General features: G+C 36.7%; 1 protein-coding gene across 1 annotated transcript in view; it reads left to right on the top strand.

Moving 5' to 3' along the window:
• Positions 1-6,760: 6,760 nt before the first annotated feature.
• Positions 6,761-21,230, top strand: part of Efhc1 (EF-hand domain containing 1) — a 51,283-nt gene continuing 36,813 nt past the window's right edge. Inside the window, exons 1-3 of the mRNA XM_047558486.1 lie at positions 6,761-6,932; positions 10,456-10,677; positions 18,654-18,941. Of these exons, the coding sequence (XP_047414442.1) occupies positions 6,870-6,932; positions 10,456-10,677; positions 18,654-18,941 (573 nt within the window). The 5' untranslated portion in view covers positions 6,761-6,869. The remainder of the gene's footprint in view (positions 6,933-10,455; positions 10,678-18,653; positions 18,942-21,230) is intronic.

The raw sequence follows: 21,230 nt of genomic DNA, 5'->3' as shown, positions 1-21,230 counted from the left end.
GTGTTTGAATTCCCCATGGTCTCAAACTTAATATAAATTTTGATTAAATCAGGATCCTAATAGGGCCCACATGCTGCAATTGGTTGACATGTTACTTAAATTTATTTTCACCTATAGTTCCCTTCTATTTCACTCTCCACCAACATACCCCTTGTAATTCATGGGCAAACAGGGTCATTTGTCGAGAGCTTTCTACAGGCCCAATCTTAACCACTCCTGCAATCTGACTTTGGGCAATATTATGGACCTCTCATTCCATATATTTCAAAGAGGTTAGAGCTCAATGGAGTCATTCCCAGACCCACTGGAGCTTACTGGTTTACTCCATGAAATTATAAGTAAAATCTGCATGTGAATATATGTTATCAGAGTCTGTGGCTTTTTCATGATTTTCAAAATGATCCCATGACCCCAAGCAGTGAATGATTAACTCTGGTTCTCATTTTAGGGAAGAAAACCAGGAGACTCAAAAGAGGTAACTGTCTGGTTTACATAACTATTCATAACACAGGGCAAAAATGTGACACTAAGAATCCAAACTGGTTCCACACTGCATACTTATGAAAGAGGAAGAGGAAGAGTAATTTTGGATATTTGAAGAGTACTGGGGATGTGGAATGTGTGTGAGTATGAGGACAAGAAAGCCAGGGAAATGTCCCTCAAAGTGTTCTCTAACATTGATTTAAGCCACTCCCTGGACTCTGGAATCTCTTATCTTAAAAGAGGGGCTAGTCAATTGTGTTAAACTTTGCAAACTATGGGAAACAGGGAGAGAAACATCCAGAAATTTCAAAACAGATTCTGAGACAGATTTAGGACCCACAGGAAATCTTCATTGACACAAAATCACACCATTTGGGATTTAGGCTATTTTAGTCTTGCTGTGAGCTCACAGGATTGAAAACAAATTCTGGGAGGCGGTATCAGTCATCTATTGTTTCAAAGTTGCCATTTATCTGTCCTCATTTAGAATCCAAAACCTATTCCATGTTATTGCCACACCATTCTCACACTTTTCTTTGAAGGAATTAGGAGTTTTATTACACCAGTGATGTCTCAGTACCAGAATGCCAAGACCAATGATTTCTCATATGCTAAATGAGGAATGTCTTAGCTGTGAGAGGATTAAGGCAGAACATAAGACATTAACCAATGATTACATGTGGGGAACCAGACATTAACCAATGATTCTTTAATCTCTTTTGACCTGGGGATTTCTCATTAGTTAAATGAGCAGGTTAAATTGTTATCAATGGCTTTCCAAGCTTTTTTTTTAATGGTAACCACAATAAATACTCACTATATGAATGCATATATATAATATAGCTTTATATGTCTCTATATATCTATTACAGATATATATATATTTTTTTTTCACTGAATTATTCTTGCCCATACAACATTCCTTTAAAAAAATCTGAGCCAGGCATGGTGTCAATGCCTGTAATTCCAGCAGTTTGGGAGGCTGAGGCCAGAGGGTTCAAAGCTAGCCTCAGCAACTTAGCAAGACTCTAAACAACTTAGTGAGACCCTGTTTCAAAATTTAAAAATAACAAAGGACTGGGGATGAGGTGCAGTAATTAAACACCCCTAGGTTCAATCCCCAGCACCAAAATAATGATGATGATAATAATAATAATATTAAATAACAATCTTGGTCATGGTCACAATCTATTAAGTTCATTTTAAGAACTACTAAGAGGGATTCAATGGCAGTTTGAAATATTCTTTATGGTGATCTCCAAGTCATCATTCATTAGTTTACTTGCCAGTCACTATAACTGTTTAATGGGTATCTTTGAGCTAGGAAAATGGCATAAAAACCCTCCTCAAGAAGCTTACATTCTGTGTGGTGTGTAACACACAAAGTTCAAAGAGAAAAGGGAATTTCAATTGAATTAGTAAATCCATCAAATAGATTTGACTTAAGGAATTGAAAAGCAGCAGAAATACAAGTTTTCCCCAAATCCCAGCCAAGAAATCACAGAAAAACTAAATAGCCTAAACCCCAAATGGTGTGATTCTGTGTCATATGAAGATTTCCTATGGGTCCTAAATCTGCCGCAGAATCTATTTTGAAATTACTGGATGTTTCTCTCCTAATAGGTTTGCAAAGATCAAAGTAATTGACTAGGCCCTCTTTTAAGATAAGAGATTCCAGAGTTCAAGGAAAGGTGGCAATGATTGTTAGAGAGCACTTTGACTGAGGGACATTCCCCTGGCCGTCTCATTCTCGAATTCTCCACACTCTCCACACCCCAATACTTGCAAACCTGCGGGGTGTGTAACTCTTGTGCCCACCCGTTCTGCTCTAGAAAACATGCTGTACCACTTGTACCCAGCAGAGGGAAGTAGAACACAAAATGACCAAAGAAATAATCCAGGACACAAAGAGAGCCATTTGGTATTTGTCTTGTGGATTTAGGTAGCACAAAGTAAAAAGGTAAGAATATCAGAGAATTGAAAACAAATTCTGGGTAATGATGCCAGTTCCAGGCAAAATGTGAAAAAGAAGATGCTTATTTTAGGTGACTACTCATGGTCTGTCCCATCAGGACATCTCCCCTGAGGATTCTCTGGGAGACACCTTCCAAGATGAGACTCTTTCAGGTTTGGCTGCTGGCCACCTGACCTTTCTATTTTTTCCACTCTCTGTGCTTTGAAACACCTGTTAAAATATGCAATGTCTCTGTATTCTTCTGAGTCCAGGCTTTATGCAATGGCCTTCCAAACACTTTTTTTTAGCTGTCAGGGGTGGTTCCTAATGCTTTCTTCAGTTCCACAAAGTGGGAAATGTAGGTACAGGCTGAAGTGCAATGTATGCTCAGTGGTCATGTTTGGGAGAAATGAGATTTTTATATTTGGGTACAGGGGATTGAACCCAGGGCCTTGCATATACTTTCACTGAGCTACATTCCTAACCCTTAAAAAAAAAAAAAAAGATTTTTTGTTTGTTTGTTTTTTTGTTTTTTGTTTTTTGTGATTCATGGTTCCAAAGACTGGGAAGTCCAAGAGCATGGTGCCAGCATTTAGTGAGGGCCTATGCTACTTCCTGGCACTTGGAAAACCAAAGGGCAAGCGGAAGAGAACAAGCATAAGAGGCAGTCTCATTTTATCACGGTCAGTTCTTGTGATAACTAATTTAGTCCTCAAGAGAGAAAGGCATTAATTATACATGAGGGCAAAGCCCTCTTGACTTAATCACCTCTTAAAGGTCCCACCTACCTACAAAATAGAAGACACAGAGACAAACTAACATATATACAGATATCTCATTACTAAACAAAGGTGCCAAAAACATTCACTGGAGAAAAGAGAGTCTAGTCAATAAATGGTTCTGGGAAAAATGGAAAACCACATGTAACAAAATGAAATTAAACCCCTCTCTCTCACCCTGCACGAAACTCAACTCAGAGTGGATCAAAGACATAGGCACTAGACCAGAGACCCTGAACCTAACAGAAGAACAAGTAGGCCCAAATCTTCACCATGTTGGCTTAGGATCTGATTTCCTTAACAAGACTCCTAAAGCACAAGAAGTAAAAACAAGAATTGATAAATGGGATAGATTCAAACTAAAAAAAAAAACTTGTTCTCAGCAAAGGAAACAATAACATGAAGAGAGGGCCTATAGAATGGGAGAAAATCTTTGCCACATGCACCTCAGATAGAGCATTAATCTCCAAAAACTTAAGAACTCAAAAAACTTAGCACCAGAAACACAAATAACTCAATCAATAATTGGACTAAGGAACTGAACAGACACTTCACAGAAGAAGAAATACAATCAATCAACAAATATATGAAAAAATATTCAACATTTTTAGCAATTAGAGAAATGCAAATCAAAACTACTTTAAGATTTCATCTCACCCTAGTCGGAATGGCAATTATCAAGAATACAAACAATAATAAATGTTGGTAAGGAGGTGGGGGAAAAAGGTGCACTCATACATTACTGGTGGGACTGCAAATTGGTGCAGCCATTATGGAAAATGATATGGAGATTCCTCAGAAAACTTGGAATGGAGCATCATTTGATAGCATCCAACTATCCCACTTCTGGGTTTATACCCAAAGAACTTAAAATCAGTATATTACAGTGGTACAGCCACATCAATGTTTATAGAAGTTCAGTTCACAATAGCTAAACTATGGAACCAACCTAGGTGCTCTTCAACAGATGAATGGATAAAAAAATGTGGTATACACACACACACACAAACACACACACACACACACACAATGGAATATTTCTCAGCCTCAAAGAAGAATGAAATTATGGCATTTGCTGGTAAATGGATGGAGTTAAAGAATATTATGCTAAGCAAAATAAGTCAATCCCTAAAACCAAAAGTCAAAAATTTTCTCTGATCTGCAGATGCTAATTCACAATGGGGGTGGGGCCAAGGAAGAATAGAGTTACTTTAGCTAGAGGTGAGTGAAGGGAGGGGAGGGGGTTTGGGGGTAGGAAGAACAGTAGAATGAATCAAACATTATTACCCTGTGTACATATGTAACTAAACAAATGGTGGGATTCTACATCATGTATAACCAGAAGAATGAGAAATTATATTCCATTATATATGATGTAAAAGCGAATTCTACTGTCATGTGTAACTAGTTGAAACAAATAAAAAAATTTTAAAAAATAAACAATTCAATTAAAATATCCCTCAAAAAAAAAAAAAATCCCACCTTCCAGTATTGCCACAATGGCAAATTTCAACATGAGTTTCAGAGCAGACAAACCATATTCAAACCATAGTAGCAACACTACCTGGTTTACCCTTCTCAAAGGGGATGGCATTTTCAGGAAAAACAGAAATTTTCTTTACCTATGCACTTCTGGGGTTCAAAAGTAGTTAAAACACATTCCATTAACCATGTAACTAGCTTGTGTGTGTTTGTGTGTGTGTGTGTGTGTGTGTGTGTGTGTGTGTAATAGATAGATACCTGAGCAAGAAGGTACTCCTCAAATAGAAACAGATGCAATAATGAACCATGGGCTTAGGTATAACTCAGCCTCTAGTCCAGCAAGCTCCTTCCCTATCCAACCCAGTGAATATATATATATCCAAGTACAACCATACAGTTAGGCAAGGACTCTTTATGCCAGGGAATTTATTTTTATTAAGAGTACTAGGAGGGAGGGATCATGTAACTTCTAAGAATTTAAGATTATCATGAAGAATCAGTGAAAATTAGTTACCAGTGATTCTGGGTGTTCAGCATCAATGAGGTAGAGAGAGGTGGGACATGTACCTTCACTTTGAAAGGTTGAACTTTCCATCTCGAATAACTCTCCTAGTAGTTGTGTCCATCCTAGGTTAGTCGCCAAGATATAATGCAATGAACAGGTAAATCTAAAGTTTTCAATAACTTCAAAGATACTAATCAATTCATGGAAGTTCTTTCTAAATGTTTAAGACTCCTTGCAGTAAGTTAACATTGTACCAACAGAAAAGAAAAACAGGGTTAAAGAAAAAAGTTCAAGAACAGGAAACAGTAAGAGGAAAGGAAGAGTTAGTAATAAAGAAACTCTTTGGGTAGGATATTGTATATAGTTACCAATAACTGCTTAGTTGCCACTTAGTGCATTCATGTTGTGAAAATCAACAGGATTTGCTCTGACAAGCAGCAATAAAAGTAAAGCTGCTGTCTGTATTGGCAGTACCCATGACCCTGAGATATGCCTTCCCTGTCAAGTTTACTACTTTGCCCATGTTTCTAAACTGACTGATCAGAAACACCCATTATAAAAATCAGTTTCTTGAACTCCACTTTAGACCGAATGAATCCAAATCTTTGGGCACCTGAAATTTTTATTTTTTAAAAAAAATTTTTTAAGTTCCTCAGTGTGAATGTATAGCTATCTTTCTTTGTTCCTGAAAATGTTTCAGGAACAGGATTACATTTCTTTTAAAGAAAAGGAATCTAAAGAAGTTTTGTTAAAAAGTACCAAATACAAAAATATCTATGATGAAAATATTTTCCCTCATTTAATTTACTTGCTTCTTTCTCTGGACTTGGTCTTTCTCTTGGAAGGAACTGCATTTCCCCCTGTGGTTCCCATCTATTCATTGTGCTTGCAGTTATAAAGCAGAAATTGAGAGATCTTTTCAGTTCAATTCTCGACACTATCCTAGCGCACTGAGACATACAGCAAATATGAAAGATACGGCCTGAAAGAACGGAAAGTGTGCTGAGTCAGGAACTGACAGTAGGATAAAGGAAGCTGAGGGGGTTAAAAAAAAAATAATGCGGCATTGGAAGGTAGGGACGACGAGATAGTTTCCTTAATTCATGGCCATCCCTGGGCAACAGAAATGCAATTATGAATAATCCACAGCCCCCCGTTCCCAAGAAGCATGAGTTTGGGGTAATTAACACGTTCACTGGGACCAGTCATTTACACTTCTGGGTGAACTGGGACAGCAGCCAGGGTGTGAGCTTAGCGACGATGGGGGTCGAGGGAAGGAAGGAAAGTACGTCCCTTCCTCTAAAGACGTGCTTCGCCTTCTCTGCGCGAGCCAACGCCCACTTTTCCCACTCAGTCATCAGCTCCCACGTCGCATCTTCTGGAAGTCTGGATGGGCGGGACGAAGCAGAAGGGGCGGGGCCACCTCCGCAACGCCCACTACCCCCACCCGGTTGTCCTACTCCACCTACCGCGAGAACGCGGAGGGCCGCGAGCCGCGCACGCGCAGGCCTGTCACGCCCGCTCCTCTGGTCCCGCCCACCTCAGCTGGCGGGCGCTGTGTTTGGCGTTACCATGGAGCCTGCCCGGGCCGAAGGACGCTCCTTGTCTCCCGGGTAACCGGGAAGGACAAAGCTAGACCGAGGTGGCGGCGGCGACACCGGCTGCGATGGTGTCCAACCCTGTGCATGGCCTGCCCTTTCTCCCGGGCACGTCCTTTAAGGACCCCACGGTGAGGACTTGTGTGCCCACCCCCACCCGTTCCCGCCTTCCGGACGCCTAGAAGGATTCCTACTTAGTGTCCCTGCGTTCTCCTCCACCCGAGTCAAACCCGTCCTCTGTCCCGAATTCTCTCTTCAGTGCAGTTCTGTTGTTATCTTCTGCACAGTCTCACCCACTCTCACGTATCCTTTGCCCTCACCTCCATCCTTCTCTCGTTTTTGCACTGCATCTTGGTAGTCTCTTGATCCCTTTTTCGTTCTCATCCCCCTAGTTGCGTTCTTACTGCTCTGTTCCTTCAAATCTTCCCCTTCTTCTAATCTGTTTACCATACCCTACCTTCACGCACCCTTTAGGTCCTCACCCTCGTTCATACTTTCACACCATGCGTGGTCTCTGCCCAGCTCATCCCTTACCTCTCTTAGCCTCGTTCCTTTCGCCCCCTCAACACTTCGCCACCTTCATCCATATCCTACCGGTTTTCGCCAGACCCGTCATTCTCTCCCTGCCTCCTTCCTCTTCTGGATCCTGGACCCTAATCTCTTCACTCCCAGCTCCATTTCCTGTGTTGATGTAAACGGTTTCCATCCACTTCTTTCCCTCTGGCACTTTCGCGTAGTCTCCGCCCTTCACGTTTCAGCTTTTACGCATCCTCATTCTTTTTCTCTCCAGCTTCAATCTTTAGTACTGTCTAATCCTACTCTGCCCATCTTTGTTTTCTGTTTCCATTGCGGTTTCCCTTCAAAACTTGATAATCTTCTTCCCAAACCATCACCCTTCCCTGCTTTGTAGGAGATAGCCATTCCAGTTCCCTCAACCACAATGGATTAATTGCTGTTTTCTCTTCCCTCAACCCTGTACTTTCACTCTTAACATTTTTGTAAAAGGCTCCTATTCAGATTGTGTTTTGCTTGACCCAAACTTGTTTGTTGTCACATTTTATAGACAAAATTAAAGAGAAAGAAGTGCAGCAACAGTAGTTTAGATTTTTTGTTTCCTCTTGACATAGTTCAGCTCTTCAAATTATTTAATATTTATTTCATTTCTAACAAGTTTACTGAAATAAATGTTCCGGAAAATCAATATTGAGTATCAGTACACTGATTATCAGAGCTGACCCAACAGTAAATTTTTTATGTGATATAGTTTAATAAGTTAGACTCTTAATTCCTCTCCATATTCATATAGTTAAGATAAAATATTTAGTCAACTTATTTTCTTCCGGAGAATAAATTTAAATCGAAGATGAAAGTGTAGTGAGAGAATTTGGATTCTGAGTCTCTTCTATTATTCCTTCATTAAGGCACAACATCATAGATTTTTGGTTTCACTGGGTTTCCAGTTTTATGTAATTTAGAAAATATTATAGGAATTTTCCTGCACTGTACAGATTCAGGCAAAGTGTTTGGTGTCAATGAGTGGGTTACCCACAAGGCAGGCTTGAGTTGATTTGGGGGATTATAGAGATGTGGATGGAAGTGCCAGATCTAAAGATACATACTGCCATGCTACAAGTAAGATGAACTTGCATTGGATATATTTCATGTTTTAAATACACTGGCCAGATGTTAATGTTAACCAGTTTGTCTTATTTGAAATTTGAAAACATGGTCATCATATCTGCAGCAGTGAAAGAATAGGTATGTATATCTCTGAAGTAAAAGTATTCAGAAGGTGCATCATAATGAATAAAAGGGTAGAGAGGCCTTGCCATGGGGTGTACCATGGGTCATAGTTGAGTGATGGTAGCAACATCTTGTTGAATATGAAAAAAGCAAACAAGTTACTGATGTTGCTCTTTTATATTTTGGTGCTGGGGACAAAACCCAGGCCTAGCACATGCTAAGCATGCACTCTACCACTGAGCTACCCACTCTTAGCCCCTAGTGATATTGTTTCTGCCTTTCCTTCGAGCAGAGGATCTAGATGCTATACAAGTTACACAGTGAGAAAATCAGTTCAGCCCATTTTGTTTTGTATCTTGTGTGTTATGTTCCTGAAAGTTCTGTCAAGGGAGTTGTGGCCCTAAACATATGACCCTTTATAAAAAGTTCACAATACATAACTATTTTAGCAAGAGAAGTTTATTCTATTGTACCTTTCATGTTGGTACAAATCTTGAAGTCTGGTAGGCTGGGGTCCAAAGAAATTAGAAGATAGACAAGTAGATCTTTTGTCTTCTTAAAATATATATTTTGCAATTAATTATAAAATGTATATGTAGTTAAGTATTTCATATATAAAAATTTGAAAGTAACCTCATATTACAAAGAACAGAAAAAGGAAAACCATTAAATTAATCTAAACTCTAATTTGCTTTCCTACTCTTTCAATTTTTATTTAACCTTATTTTTTCTAATTATGAATAAAAATATGTTAATTTTCAATATATAACATAAAAATTAAATAAAATATAAAAAATCAATATAATTCAGAAATGTATAGTATAGACAGAGGATGTTTGCCAAATCCAGTCTCTCTTCAAGCAAATTTGCATGTTTATAATTGTAGTATGATTTTTTAGTCTTATTAAATCATAAAACATTTTTTCCAGTTTGCAACATGGTCTATAAAGCCATTATTTTAATGACTGTGTGGATAGTCCACTACTGTTTTCCATCATTTACTCATTTCTTCATGTTTGTCTTTTAAATTGTTTCCAAAGTTTTCCTATTGTAAATAACATTGTTATGGGCTACTTGAGGCATATAATTCTTTCCCATAATTTTGGATTATAACTTTAAAATTGGTGATCGAGAGTAGAATTATTGGGACTGGGATTGTGGCTCAGTGGTAGAGTGCTTGCCTAGCATGTGTGAGGCACTGGGTTTGATTCTCAGCACCATGTAAAAATAAATGAATAAAATAAAGTATTGTGTCCATCTATAACTTAAAAAAAAGTAGAATTATTGAGTCCAAGAGTTTAAAAATATGTTATCCAGTTGCTTTCCAAAGAGTTTTATGAATGTATCAGTATGATACATAAAAAAAAAAAGCAGGGCTTTTAACAAAAAGGGCTTTCTACTGGAGGTAAAAATAAAATTCACAGAACCTTGTCTTCTGGGTTCCATGATTCATGATCACCGAATAAGATTAAAACTAGGAAAACTAGTGAAAAATTAAGTATATAGATGACCCAGCATGGTGACACACACCTGTAGTTCCAGATACCTAGGAAACTGAGGCAGGAAGATAACCTGAGCTCGTGAATTTAAGACCAGCCTGGGCAACACAGTGAGACCCTGTCTCAACAAAAAAAAGCAGATGAAATAGTGTTTTAGTCTTTCATGTAAGGTGAGCTGATAGTTAAACTGAGAGTATAGAGCAAGATTTTAAATTTCAACATCAAGTGGTTCTTTACCTTTTCATTCCCATCCAATTTTAAATATAGAACCTTTTAATATAGGTAATTTTTCAGATGTAAGTTTATAAGCATGTGATGTTTATAAGCAAAGGTTTAAGTTATAATATTTTTAAAATTTTTATATAAAAAATTTATATAATGTTATTAATGACATACTTCTTTTCTTTTTCAGAAAACAGCTTTCCATAGAAGCCAGACGCTGGGCTACAGGAATGGCTATGCAGTTGTTCGACGTCCAACAGTTGGGATAGGTGGGGAGCGGTTACAGGTCAACCAGCTGTCCCAGGCTGAACTGGATGAGTTGGCTAATAAGGCACCAGTTCTAACTTATGGCCAACCTAAGCAGGCCCCACCTGCAGAATTCATTCCAGCGCATGTAGCTTTTGACAAAAAGGTATCATCTGGGATTCTAGGGTACCCCTTGAATTTAAATGCTGAGAGCCAACTGGCTACAGAAAACTTAATAGTCAACCACAGGATTCCCAGAGTGCTCTGTGAAGAAAATTGTTCAAATGCCTCAACCCTTAGTCATAGACAGCTGAACTCAGGCTTGAAAGAAGCTTTTTTTAGTCAGGAAGCTGATTACAGAAAATAATTCCCTGTAGACTTCACTGGAATATTTGCAGATACAGTTAAAGAAAAGTTGGATGAATTCTGAATTTGTGAGTTCATATTGCTCTGTTTACCTGCTCTATGTTTTCTGTTTCTTAAAAGTACTCTATTCTGCAACAATGATAAGTGTTCAATCTCTATGAAATGTAAAATATCATCTTGAAAACAATGATCTCAACTATTGTCAATTTTCTCTAGGCTGTCTCTGTAAGTTTTTGTTTTTCAAGAAACATTTTACATTTGAATATTACATAACCAAAGGGTCGTATAAAATTTTTGTTTGTTTCTCATTTACCCTTATACTTTTGCAGTGTGAATTGCTTTATTTCCATCTCTTGACATTTCCACATCATTCTTTCTTTTCTTCTCCAATCTTCTTTTCTTCTAAAAATCCTCTTTCTCATTTCAGTTAACTCATTTATAGGAACATGGTCATATATCCATTCGTAGAATGAACCTAAATATCCATGGAACAAAATATAAAATTTGTAATTGGCTGTATCTTTCCCATTTGCTTGTTTTCCTTGTTTATTCATGGTTCTAACAGGCACTGCTAAATCAGTGTAGAAGAGAGAGGAAAGTACGAGAAAGGGGCAGACTAGGGATTTAATAATTTATCAAGAAATTCTAGTGTGTTCGATTTTTGCTAAAAAGAATAGCAAATGATTAATATAAAGTAGAAAGTGATAAAGTGACATAAGAAAATATTGATGAAATTCAGAGAAGGAAAAATTGTACCTGAATAAGCTAATTTTTTGCTTTCAATTATTTTATATTGTTATTAATTTATGCTTATATGTATATATATATTTTTTAGTACTGGGGATTAAACTCAGGCATTTTACCATTGAACTACATCCCCAACTCTTTTTTACTTTTTATTTTGAGACAAAGTCTGCTAAGTTTCTGAGACTGGCCTTGAATTTGCAGTCCTCCTGTTTTAGCCTCCAAGTTGCTAGGATTCCAGGGGTGCACCATTGCTAGGCTTATTGGCACTATCTTTAAAGAAATTAATTGTGGCTGGGCACAGTGGCACATGCCTGAAATCCCAGCAACTCAGGAGGCTAAAATAGGAGGATCACAGATTTGAGCCCAGCCTGGGCAACTTTATGAGACCCTGTCTCAGAATTTTAAAAAAGGGCTGGGGACGTAGCTTAGTAGTAAAGCACCCCTGGTGTCAATTGCCAGTACCAGAAAAAATAAAAATGAAAATGGATAGTATATATAAAGAATATTATTATATCATTCACATATTTATTTTCCAGGTTATTTTATTTGTATCTTTGTGATTTTTAGATAAATAATCCTTATCATAGATAATGAGACAGAGTAGTTAAATGGTTTTGAAACTATTTGCTTATTTGTTGATTTCTCTGAATTAAATCAGAATTCAAATGTTTTAAAGACTATCTGGAGGTCTAATATTGATAACCAACATATTTTTCCTTATTTTGGATATTCTTGAGGCTGCTTCTTGTAGTCAGAACACAACTTCATTTCTTCTTAGGTGATAAAGACCAGGACATGATCTCCATCTACTATGTGTGCCCTCATCTTTTCTCCTTGCTCCCATATAATTTTCTCTACCATTACCCATTGTATTCTACATTTCAGGCTAACTTCCCTCTCTGTGTTCCTGATGTTACTCTTCTTCCATCTTTTCATCTTCAACTTTCATATTATTTCCTGATATTACTCTTCTTCCACCTTTTCATATTCAACTTTCATATTATTTCTGTTTCAAACAAGAAACAGAAGGTTCTGGTACCTTCTCTAGCTAGGATTATTATTCTGACCTAAAAAATCAACAGCAATAATAACAAAACCTCCTTTTACCTTGTGAGTCCTTTAAGCAAAAGGACTTTATTTCTCCCTAGAATGCCAGATCTCTTACAATCTGACTTACCCCATCCTTGACCTCAAAAACTACTTTCTCCTGAGTAACTAGTATTATCCTTTTGCCAACTCTAGAGAGGTTTACTGCACCCACATTTTCTGACTTGCTTACAACATCTGACACTGTTGACCCTCTCTCTCTTCTTGAAGCTGCTCTTTTGTTGCTCCCATGACTATTCCTCTCATGATTTTCTTACTCTTCTCTATTGCTTGCTCTTTCTCTGATCTCCCTTCTTCCTGTCACTTCTTCATTGTAAGCATTTTCAAGTTTCCACACTCATTCTTGATATTATCTTCTTGAGACATCTCAGCCCCTTTTCATGGTTTCAGCTATTTCCTCAATTTAGACAACTGTCAATATTTATTCTCAACTCTGGCCTTGTTGAGACTTAGATCTGTATCCCTCTGCCTATGGGATATCTTCACCTAGATGAGCTGTTAGCACTTCAAGTTCTGTATGGCTCTGACTGACCTCATGTCCCTTTCCCCTAGATATTTGCTCTCCCTGTGTGGTTTCACCAGGTAATATGATCTTGGAACCTGAGCCATCTTCTGCCTTTTCTCCCCAACATTCAACGAGTTACCAAGTCAAATATGTCTCACTTTCATTTCCTCTATCACTTTTGTGGCTCAAATGAGCAATAGGACAACTGTTGTATAGTCTCATACTTAGTTATTTGCTTATAATAGGTCTACCACCTCCTTTATTTCCTGAAACACAACTCTGATTCTGTTACTTCTCTAGGAAAATGCTTTCAGACTTCCTTAACCAATACTGTAAACTTTACCACCTTCCACCTGGCTGCTCTGGCCCCAACTTGAAAATCATCTTTAATTCTTCTTTCTCCTCACAACTTACATCCAATCTATTAATAAACTGTCATTTCTAACTAATCTGCCCATTTTTTTCTATCTCCAATATTAACTGTAAATTCACTTTCCATAGAGCAGCCAGGCTTATCTTTTAAAAATTAAACTATGTCGCATATCGACCTAAAGCATTTCCACAACTTCCCTATCATATATAGAGTAAGATCCAACTCTACAGTTTGCTCCCTCCCCTAGGACCTAGATGGCTGGCCTCCCTGCTGTTTTCTGACTCTTTCCCTCATCTACTGTGTTTGAATCATAATGGATTTCTTTTCCTCATTTCCTTGAAGTGGCAGCACTTCACACCCATCCCCCCATTTCGGGGTCTTTGCACATGCTGTTCCTGGTACCTGGCTTGGCTTTCTTCTCTTTCCAGGTTGCTCTCTGTCTCATCATTCAGATGCCTTACCTGAAGCTTTTCCTGGCCACCTTACTAAGGAAGTCTGTATTTTTCTCTATCGTTTTCCTTTCTTTGTTTTCCTCATAGCACCAATTTCTTCTCTCTGTCATTGCTGATAATAACATGCAACCCACACAGGTAAGAGTCAAATTAATAAAATGTGACAAGGCTTATTTTCATTATGTATGATATGAAAATATTGATTCAGGATTTCCTCCATCTGGAAATAAACAGAAACATTTCCATGTTTATTGTGTTATTCTGAGCACTTCCTGGAAGTTAGAAGACCTGAGTTCTAATTCTGGTCTTCTACCAATAGCATTATAACCCCAGAGAGCCACAATCTCTAGTTTACACATCTATAAACTCAGAAGGTTAGAATACATATTTCGGAGCCCAGACTGCTATAAAATTCCATGAAAAATACATTTTAAAAAACATAAATATTTTAAAACATAAATATTTTCTTTCCCTTCTATATAACACATCAAGTTATTCTACTTGATGTTATCCCAACTGCTTGCTAAATAGTTTTTTTTTTCCCCTTCTAGATTTTTTTTATGGTGCATTGCAGTAGTACATAATGGTAGGATTCGTTTTTGCAGATTATTACACGCACACAATATAATAGTAAGATTGACCAATATCATTCCCCTTTCCTTTCCTTCCTCCTTCCCTCTGGTTCCTTACCTCTACTCTACTGATCTCCCTTCAATTTTCATGAGATCCATCCCCCACCTTTCATTTCCTTTTTCCTCTCTAGCTCCCACATCTGAGAGAAAACAATTACCCTTGACTTTCAGAGTTCTGCTTATTTTGCTTAACAGAATGTTCTCAAGTTCTATTCATTTTCCTGCAAATGATATAATTCTTTTCTTCTTTATGACTGAATAAAACTCCATTGTGCATATATACCACATTTTCTTTTTCCATTCATCTATAAATGAATGCCTAGGCTGGTTCCATAGTTTGGCTATTGTGAATTGTGCTACTGCAAACATGGGTATGCATGTATCACTATAGTATGATAGGTATTGAGGAGGGGTATAGCTGGTCATATGGTGGTTCCATTGCTAGTCTTTTGAGGAACCTCCATACTAATTTCCATAGTGGTTGCACTAATTTATAATTCCACTAACAGTTTAAAAGTGTTCCTTTTTTTTGTATATCCTCTCCAGCCTTTATTATTGTTTGTATTCTTGATGACTACCATTCTGGCTACTGTGAGATGAAATCTCCATGTAGTTTTGGTTTGCTTCTCCCTAATGGCTAATGATGTTGAATATTTTTCATGTCTTTGTTGGCTGTTTGTATTTCTTCTTTTGAGAAGGGTTTGTTTAATTCATTTGACCATTTACTAATTGGATTATTTGTGTTTCTGTTGTTAAGTTTTTTGATTTATTTATATATTCTAGTTAATAATCCTGCTAAAGAGATTTTTCTTTTTAACTCTTTTGCAGTGATTTCTTTATCAGAAGGAGCACAGAACTCTATTCTTGATAACCACTCAAATAAACGAAGACTTTTTAGGTTAGAGTATTCTTTACCTGAGACCTTATTTATTAACTTGGCTCTCTCTAACGTGAATTACATATTAAAAATGTTGTTTTACCATTTGTGTAGATTATGTGGCAGAGGAAACCCAAGCACTTTTTTCCCAGTCATATATATCCCCCATTCTGAGGTCAAGTACCTGTAACCACACACATCTACATGCTCCCCAGTTTTAAGAACATGGCTGTGGGGCTGGGGTTATAGCTCAGTGGTAGAGCGCTTGCCTAGCGTGTGTGAGGCACTGGGTTCAATCCTTAGCACCACATTAAAAAAATACATGAATAAAATAAAGGTATTGTATCCATCTACAACTAAAATTATTTTAGAAAAAGAACATGGTTGTGGCCTCTCAATCAGTCTTTCATCCTCTTCTCTCTGTGCACCCTCCTTTGGTGGGTCATTCAGATTCATAGCTTGGACTGGCCTCCTAACGTTGACAAGCTGTCCTCTGAACATAGCATATGTAATAGCCTATTTGATATCTCCTCTTGAATATGTAAGATATTCAAACTAACCATGTCTAAAACTGAACTCCTAATTTGCTTCCCCCAAAAAACCTCACTCCATTACGGTCTTACTCATTACTATCAGTTTGATATTAATTCTATCTATTCTTTCTGTTGTTTATGTTTGAGTCATCCTTGCCTATTTTCTAATGTTTATTTCTTTTCCAAAACCTAGTCCTGCATCTTAAATTACCCCCTGAAGTATCAACTTGTGCTGTCGCTTAAATTCAGTAGTCTAAAATCAAGCTCACCATCTGCCCTGTTAAAATTATCTTTGTTATGTCTCAATTTCCAGGGGCTTACCACTGTATCCCTAGCACTGTATTGTCCATCCTTCTCCTGTCTCACTCTCAGTCCAGTCAGCCACCTTCTGCTTTTCCTTTTCTGAAAACTAATTATTGCAATCTGGACCAGGGAAGGGGCTTTCAATCTGGTCACCATGCCTAGCGTATTCTGCATGCTGCTTCTGGGTTTCCTTCCTCTTTTTCTGTTATTACCATTGCCTAGAATCCCCTCTTGTCCCCTTTGCTTATCTAACATTTTCTCACTCTTCAAGTCTAGTTTGTCTTCTCTTCTTAGTTAAGCTTTCTCAGACCACCTACACAGATTTCTTTTCTGAACCAGTATATTACCTATTATCTGGAAAGTAGTGAGATATATGGAAAGAACATTAGGCTGTGAGCCTATAGACTTACAGAGCTTCAATTCTCTGATCCTATCCCTCAGATGGCCTCAGGTAAGCCAATATGACAACCTGGGTCTAAGTTTTCATTGAAAATAAATGAAGTTGAACTTTTTAATCAATTCTGGTTTAATATTTTGCATGGTTATAAATCTGTGGCTCAAATACAGGATATTTCCTATTTGAATTACTGTGATCATATCCCTTTTAATTTTTTATAATTGACCCAGAATGTTACTTAATTAATCTTTGTCTTTTGTTTTTACTATTTTTCTCTTCTAAACATTCTACTATACTTACCATTTTACCTTTTTATTATGAGTTTTAAGGTCTTCATTCCATTATAGTTATTTTTCTCCTAGGCAACAGTTTTCTTTTGATTTTTATCTTGTTCTTTCACGATACTATACCCTTTCTATCAACACTGTTTTGTAGGATTATTTTTCCATTCAGCAAGCTGTTTTTGTGTCTTCATTTAAGGATTTTCTTGATTTGTTCCTCTTGAGTCTAGTAGAAACTTGGGTTAGCTCTCTGGCCTACTTAGAACATCATTTCAATACTTTCTTTCCCTGAAAAGAAATATTAAATGTAGAAATAGAATAACATAAATTTTAAAAGTAATCTCAAAGCATATGCTTTTATAATATTGTTTTATTTATTTAAATGTGTACTTGATGTGCCATTTTGACTTTGCATTGATGCTGATGCTTCCGGGAGGGCCAAAGGTTAAACACAGTGAGAGTGTATTACCCTTTCCAAGGAGAATGTATCATTAATATGTACTTACAAGGGACTCCATTTCTAAAGAATTGAATTTGAGCCTTTGTTTTCATTTTGAAACAAAAAATTGTAGTCATGTCTAAAAATGTTAATTAATCTTTTTAGAAACTTGCAAGTTACTTTTAACATTGAGCTAAAGCTAAGTAGTGTTAAGGTCTTTAAGTCATCTCACTAAGGAACCATACAATAAGTAGTCTATACACACTGTGAGTGGTTACAGCAAATGTCAGCAAAGTTTTTCTGTAAAGGGTCAGACAGGAAATATTTTGGGCATTGAAGCAATTATAGTCTGCTTAAGCTTCAATAACAAAATACCACAATAGCCACAGAGAGGCTTAAACAATAGAAATTTATTTGCTCACAGTTCTAGAGGTTACAAGTTCAGGATCACGGTTCTAGCCGTCTTGTTTTCTGGTGAGGGCTTTCTTCCTGGAAGCAGGTAACTACCTTCATGCTAAGTTCTCACATAGCCTTATCTCAATGCATGAATACACTGTGAAAAGGGGAGAGGTTATCTTTTTTCTTTCTTCTCTTGTAAGGCCCCAGTCTTATATGGTCTTATCCACTTAACAATTGTCACATATGGACTTTATCTTCCTATGAAGTCACATTGGGGGTTAGGGCTTTAATAAATGCATGTGGGGGTCATATAATTCAATCTAACAGTAATAGCTCATATGTCTTTCACGACCACTCAATTCCATTCTTGTAACAGAGAAGCAGCCATTAATAAATGTTAATTATTTACATAATTACTTTATCTGTGGGTAACTTAAATTCAAATAATTATCATATATTCATATAATTTCCATGTGTTGTGAAATATAATTTTTAATTTTTCAACCATTTAAATATATTTTTAAAAACCCTCTTAGCTTACATGTCACAAAATAGGGGACAGGGTAGATTTGTAGTTTGGTTGTGGACTGCCAACTCTTGATTTAGAGGATGAGTGATGAGTATTCATATCTCCCTGTGTGGTCCTCTTTTTCAGGAAGGTACTTAATGTTTTTTTAGATGACAGTAACAAATTAATACTACCCCATTTCTCCTTGCCTTGTGTGTTATAGGTGCTGAAATTTGATGCCTATTTCCAGGAAGATGTTCCTATATCAAGTGAGGAACATTATAGAATTCGTCAAGTTAAAATATACTACTATCTAGAAGATGACAGCATGTCTATTGTAGAGCCTGTTGTTGAAAACTCTGGGATCCCTCAAGGCAAGCTAATCAAACGCCAGCGAATAGCCAAGAATGATGTGGGAGACCATTACCACTGGAAAGACCTAAATCGAGGAATAAACATAACCATATATGGCAAAACTTTCCGCATTGTTGACTGTGATCAGTTCACACAGGTATATTATATATTTGTGGGATCTTAGTCATCATTCTTATTTATAGCCAGATATATTCATTTATTAGGGTAATGGGAGGACACTGGTAATACGTCCTGTATGAATTATCATGTATGTTAACTAAGTATTTGTGTGTGTGTTGACATGTGCCAACACTGTGTAGTAACATTATTTTTTAGAATGAAATTAATACAGATCCACTCAAAATCAATCTGTACTATAGCTGAGTAATTTGGTAAGAAACCAGTTCTAATGGTAGTTCAGATAGAAAGTAGGAGAGGTAATGCCTTTAATGGGATAGAAGTAAGGAAAAAGAAGAGGCATTGAACATTTTAAGTTCAAATTTATAAAAACAGTACCACCTCTATTAGCAAATAGGAGCTCCAATTTTTATGTGTAGTTTATATGGTTTTTAAATAATACTTTGCTATATTTGAGGAAAATTTAAAGGATTTCTGAAAAATTTTTTTGAATTTTTTTTTATCGAGAAAAGTCCTTCACTTTCTTTATTTTGAAGTCCTTCACTTTTTCTATTTTGTAAATATGGATTTTTTTATACAAAGTTGGCTTTTCTTAAAGTTATATATATGTATATAAATAAATATATATGCATATGGGATATGATGATCTTTCTTTAGTGTATAAATATTAGGAAATCAATACAAAATTTTCTAGTTTAAAAAATTTTCTGGCATCAAGGATTTTATGCCCTTTATCCTTTACTACTTAATGCCAAATGTAATTTTTTACATGTACTGAACTGCTATGAATTCATCATCTTTTATTTGCTAGCTTATTTAATGAATATTTACTATATACAGAGACTTGAGGGAAGTGAAGAAAAGAGCCATGACATTAGTGTCATTCCGGAGCAGTGAATAAGAAAAGTATAGAAGGTAGAGATGTTAAATTATCTTTGAAATATTGTCCCCTTCAAACTTATTTGGATGTCCTGCTTTTTAAGTTTCCTGTTTATGATAGGCAGCTTCAGAATTGTACCAGCAGTGAGAAATTATAAAATATCATCTAAACTTATTATTTCTACATTTGTATCTGAGCAGTGGACCTAATTCAGTTACTGCTGATTTTCATTATTCACAGTAGTCACAACCTGTAATGTCACCAAAGACACTGAAGTAACAAATACTGAGACATTGTTCTTACAAATGTAGGTTTAGGTTCCTGCCAGTCTCTGGTCAAAACATTTTTTAAAAAATATTTTTAGTTGTAAATGGACATAATACCTTTATTTTATTTATGTATTTTTATGTGGTGCTGAGGATTGAACCCAGTGCCTCATACATGCTAAGCAAGCTCTCTGCCACTGAACTATAGTCCCAGCCCTGGTCAAGACATTTTTGTCAAACAATATGTACCTTGTTTTATGTATGCTTCTATTTAAAGACACCTAATTTAATGTATATTATTCATTTCATTAACATTGAACTCATGGCCAACAGCACTATAAACTCACACCTAAAAGAATCTTATGTAACATGTGTATTTTCTCCATCATTGCCTTGTTGTGCTGGGGAACACTAAACAGCACTTTAGCACTGTGCTTTAGGACCATTTTAAACAGCAATATCACCAACAAAAAGGAGAAAAATGAAATACATATGACAAAAAGGACACTGTTTTACAATGCGAGAACTGAAATAAGAAGGCAACTCTTCACTTTTTTCTACCTCAGCTGAGAATGTACACATCTAGGTGACTCAAATTTTCTGCACTCTGTGCGTGTCTGTGAAAAACAATAACATGTAAGAAGTATTGATTTTAGGGTTACAAATAAACTTAGCAAGTAGGAAAATTCACAAATATGGAATACATGACTACTGAGGATCAGTGTATTTTAAAAACTGATATTTGACTAAAGCTATATATTTGGACATTTTAAAACTTAGATGTTGGTCTGGGGATATAGCTCAGTTAGTAGAGTGCTTGTCTTGCATGCATAATGCCCTAGGTTCAGTCCCCAGCACCACAAAACAACAATAAAAACTTACACGTTTGAACTGGGGATGTGGCTCAGTGGTAGAATGCTTGCCTAGCATGCCTGAGGCCTTAGATTGCATCACCAGCACCACAAAAAAAAATTTTATAAATAACAAAAAGAAAACATATATCTAATTGGTGTTCTTCATTAGGGGTGGACCTCTGAATGGGTAGGAAAACAGCTGTCTTTATGGCATGATTTGAACCTGGAAACAGTGCCTCTCACTGTTCCAAGTAAATATTTGGTGCTATAGTCAGAATTGACAGAACACATTAAAAATAAATCTCCAG

This window comes from Sciurus carolinensis, chromosome 7 (assembly GCF_902686445.1).
Source record: "Sciurus carolinensis chromosome 7, mSciCar1.2, whole genome shotgun sequence".
NCBI classification, from domain to species: Eukaryota; Metazoa; Chordata; class Mammalia; order Rodentia; family Sciuridae; genus Sciurus; species Sciurus carolinensis.
The sequence above is the reverse complement of the archived record's forward strand: the minus strand, read 5'-3'. Positions and strand labels throughout refer to the sequence as shown.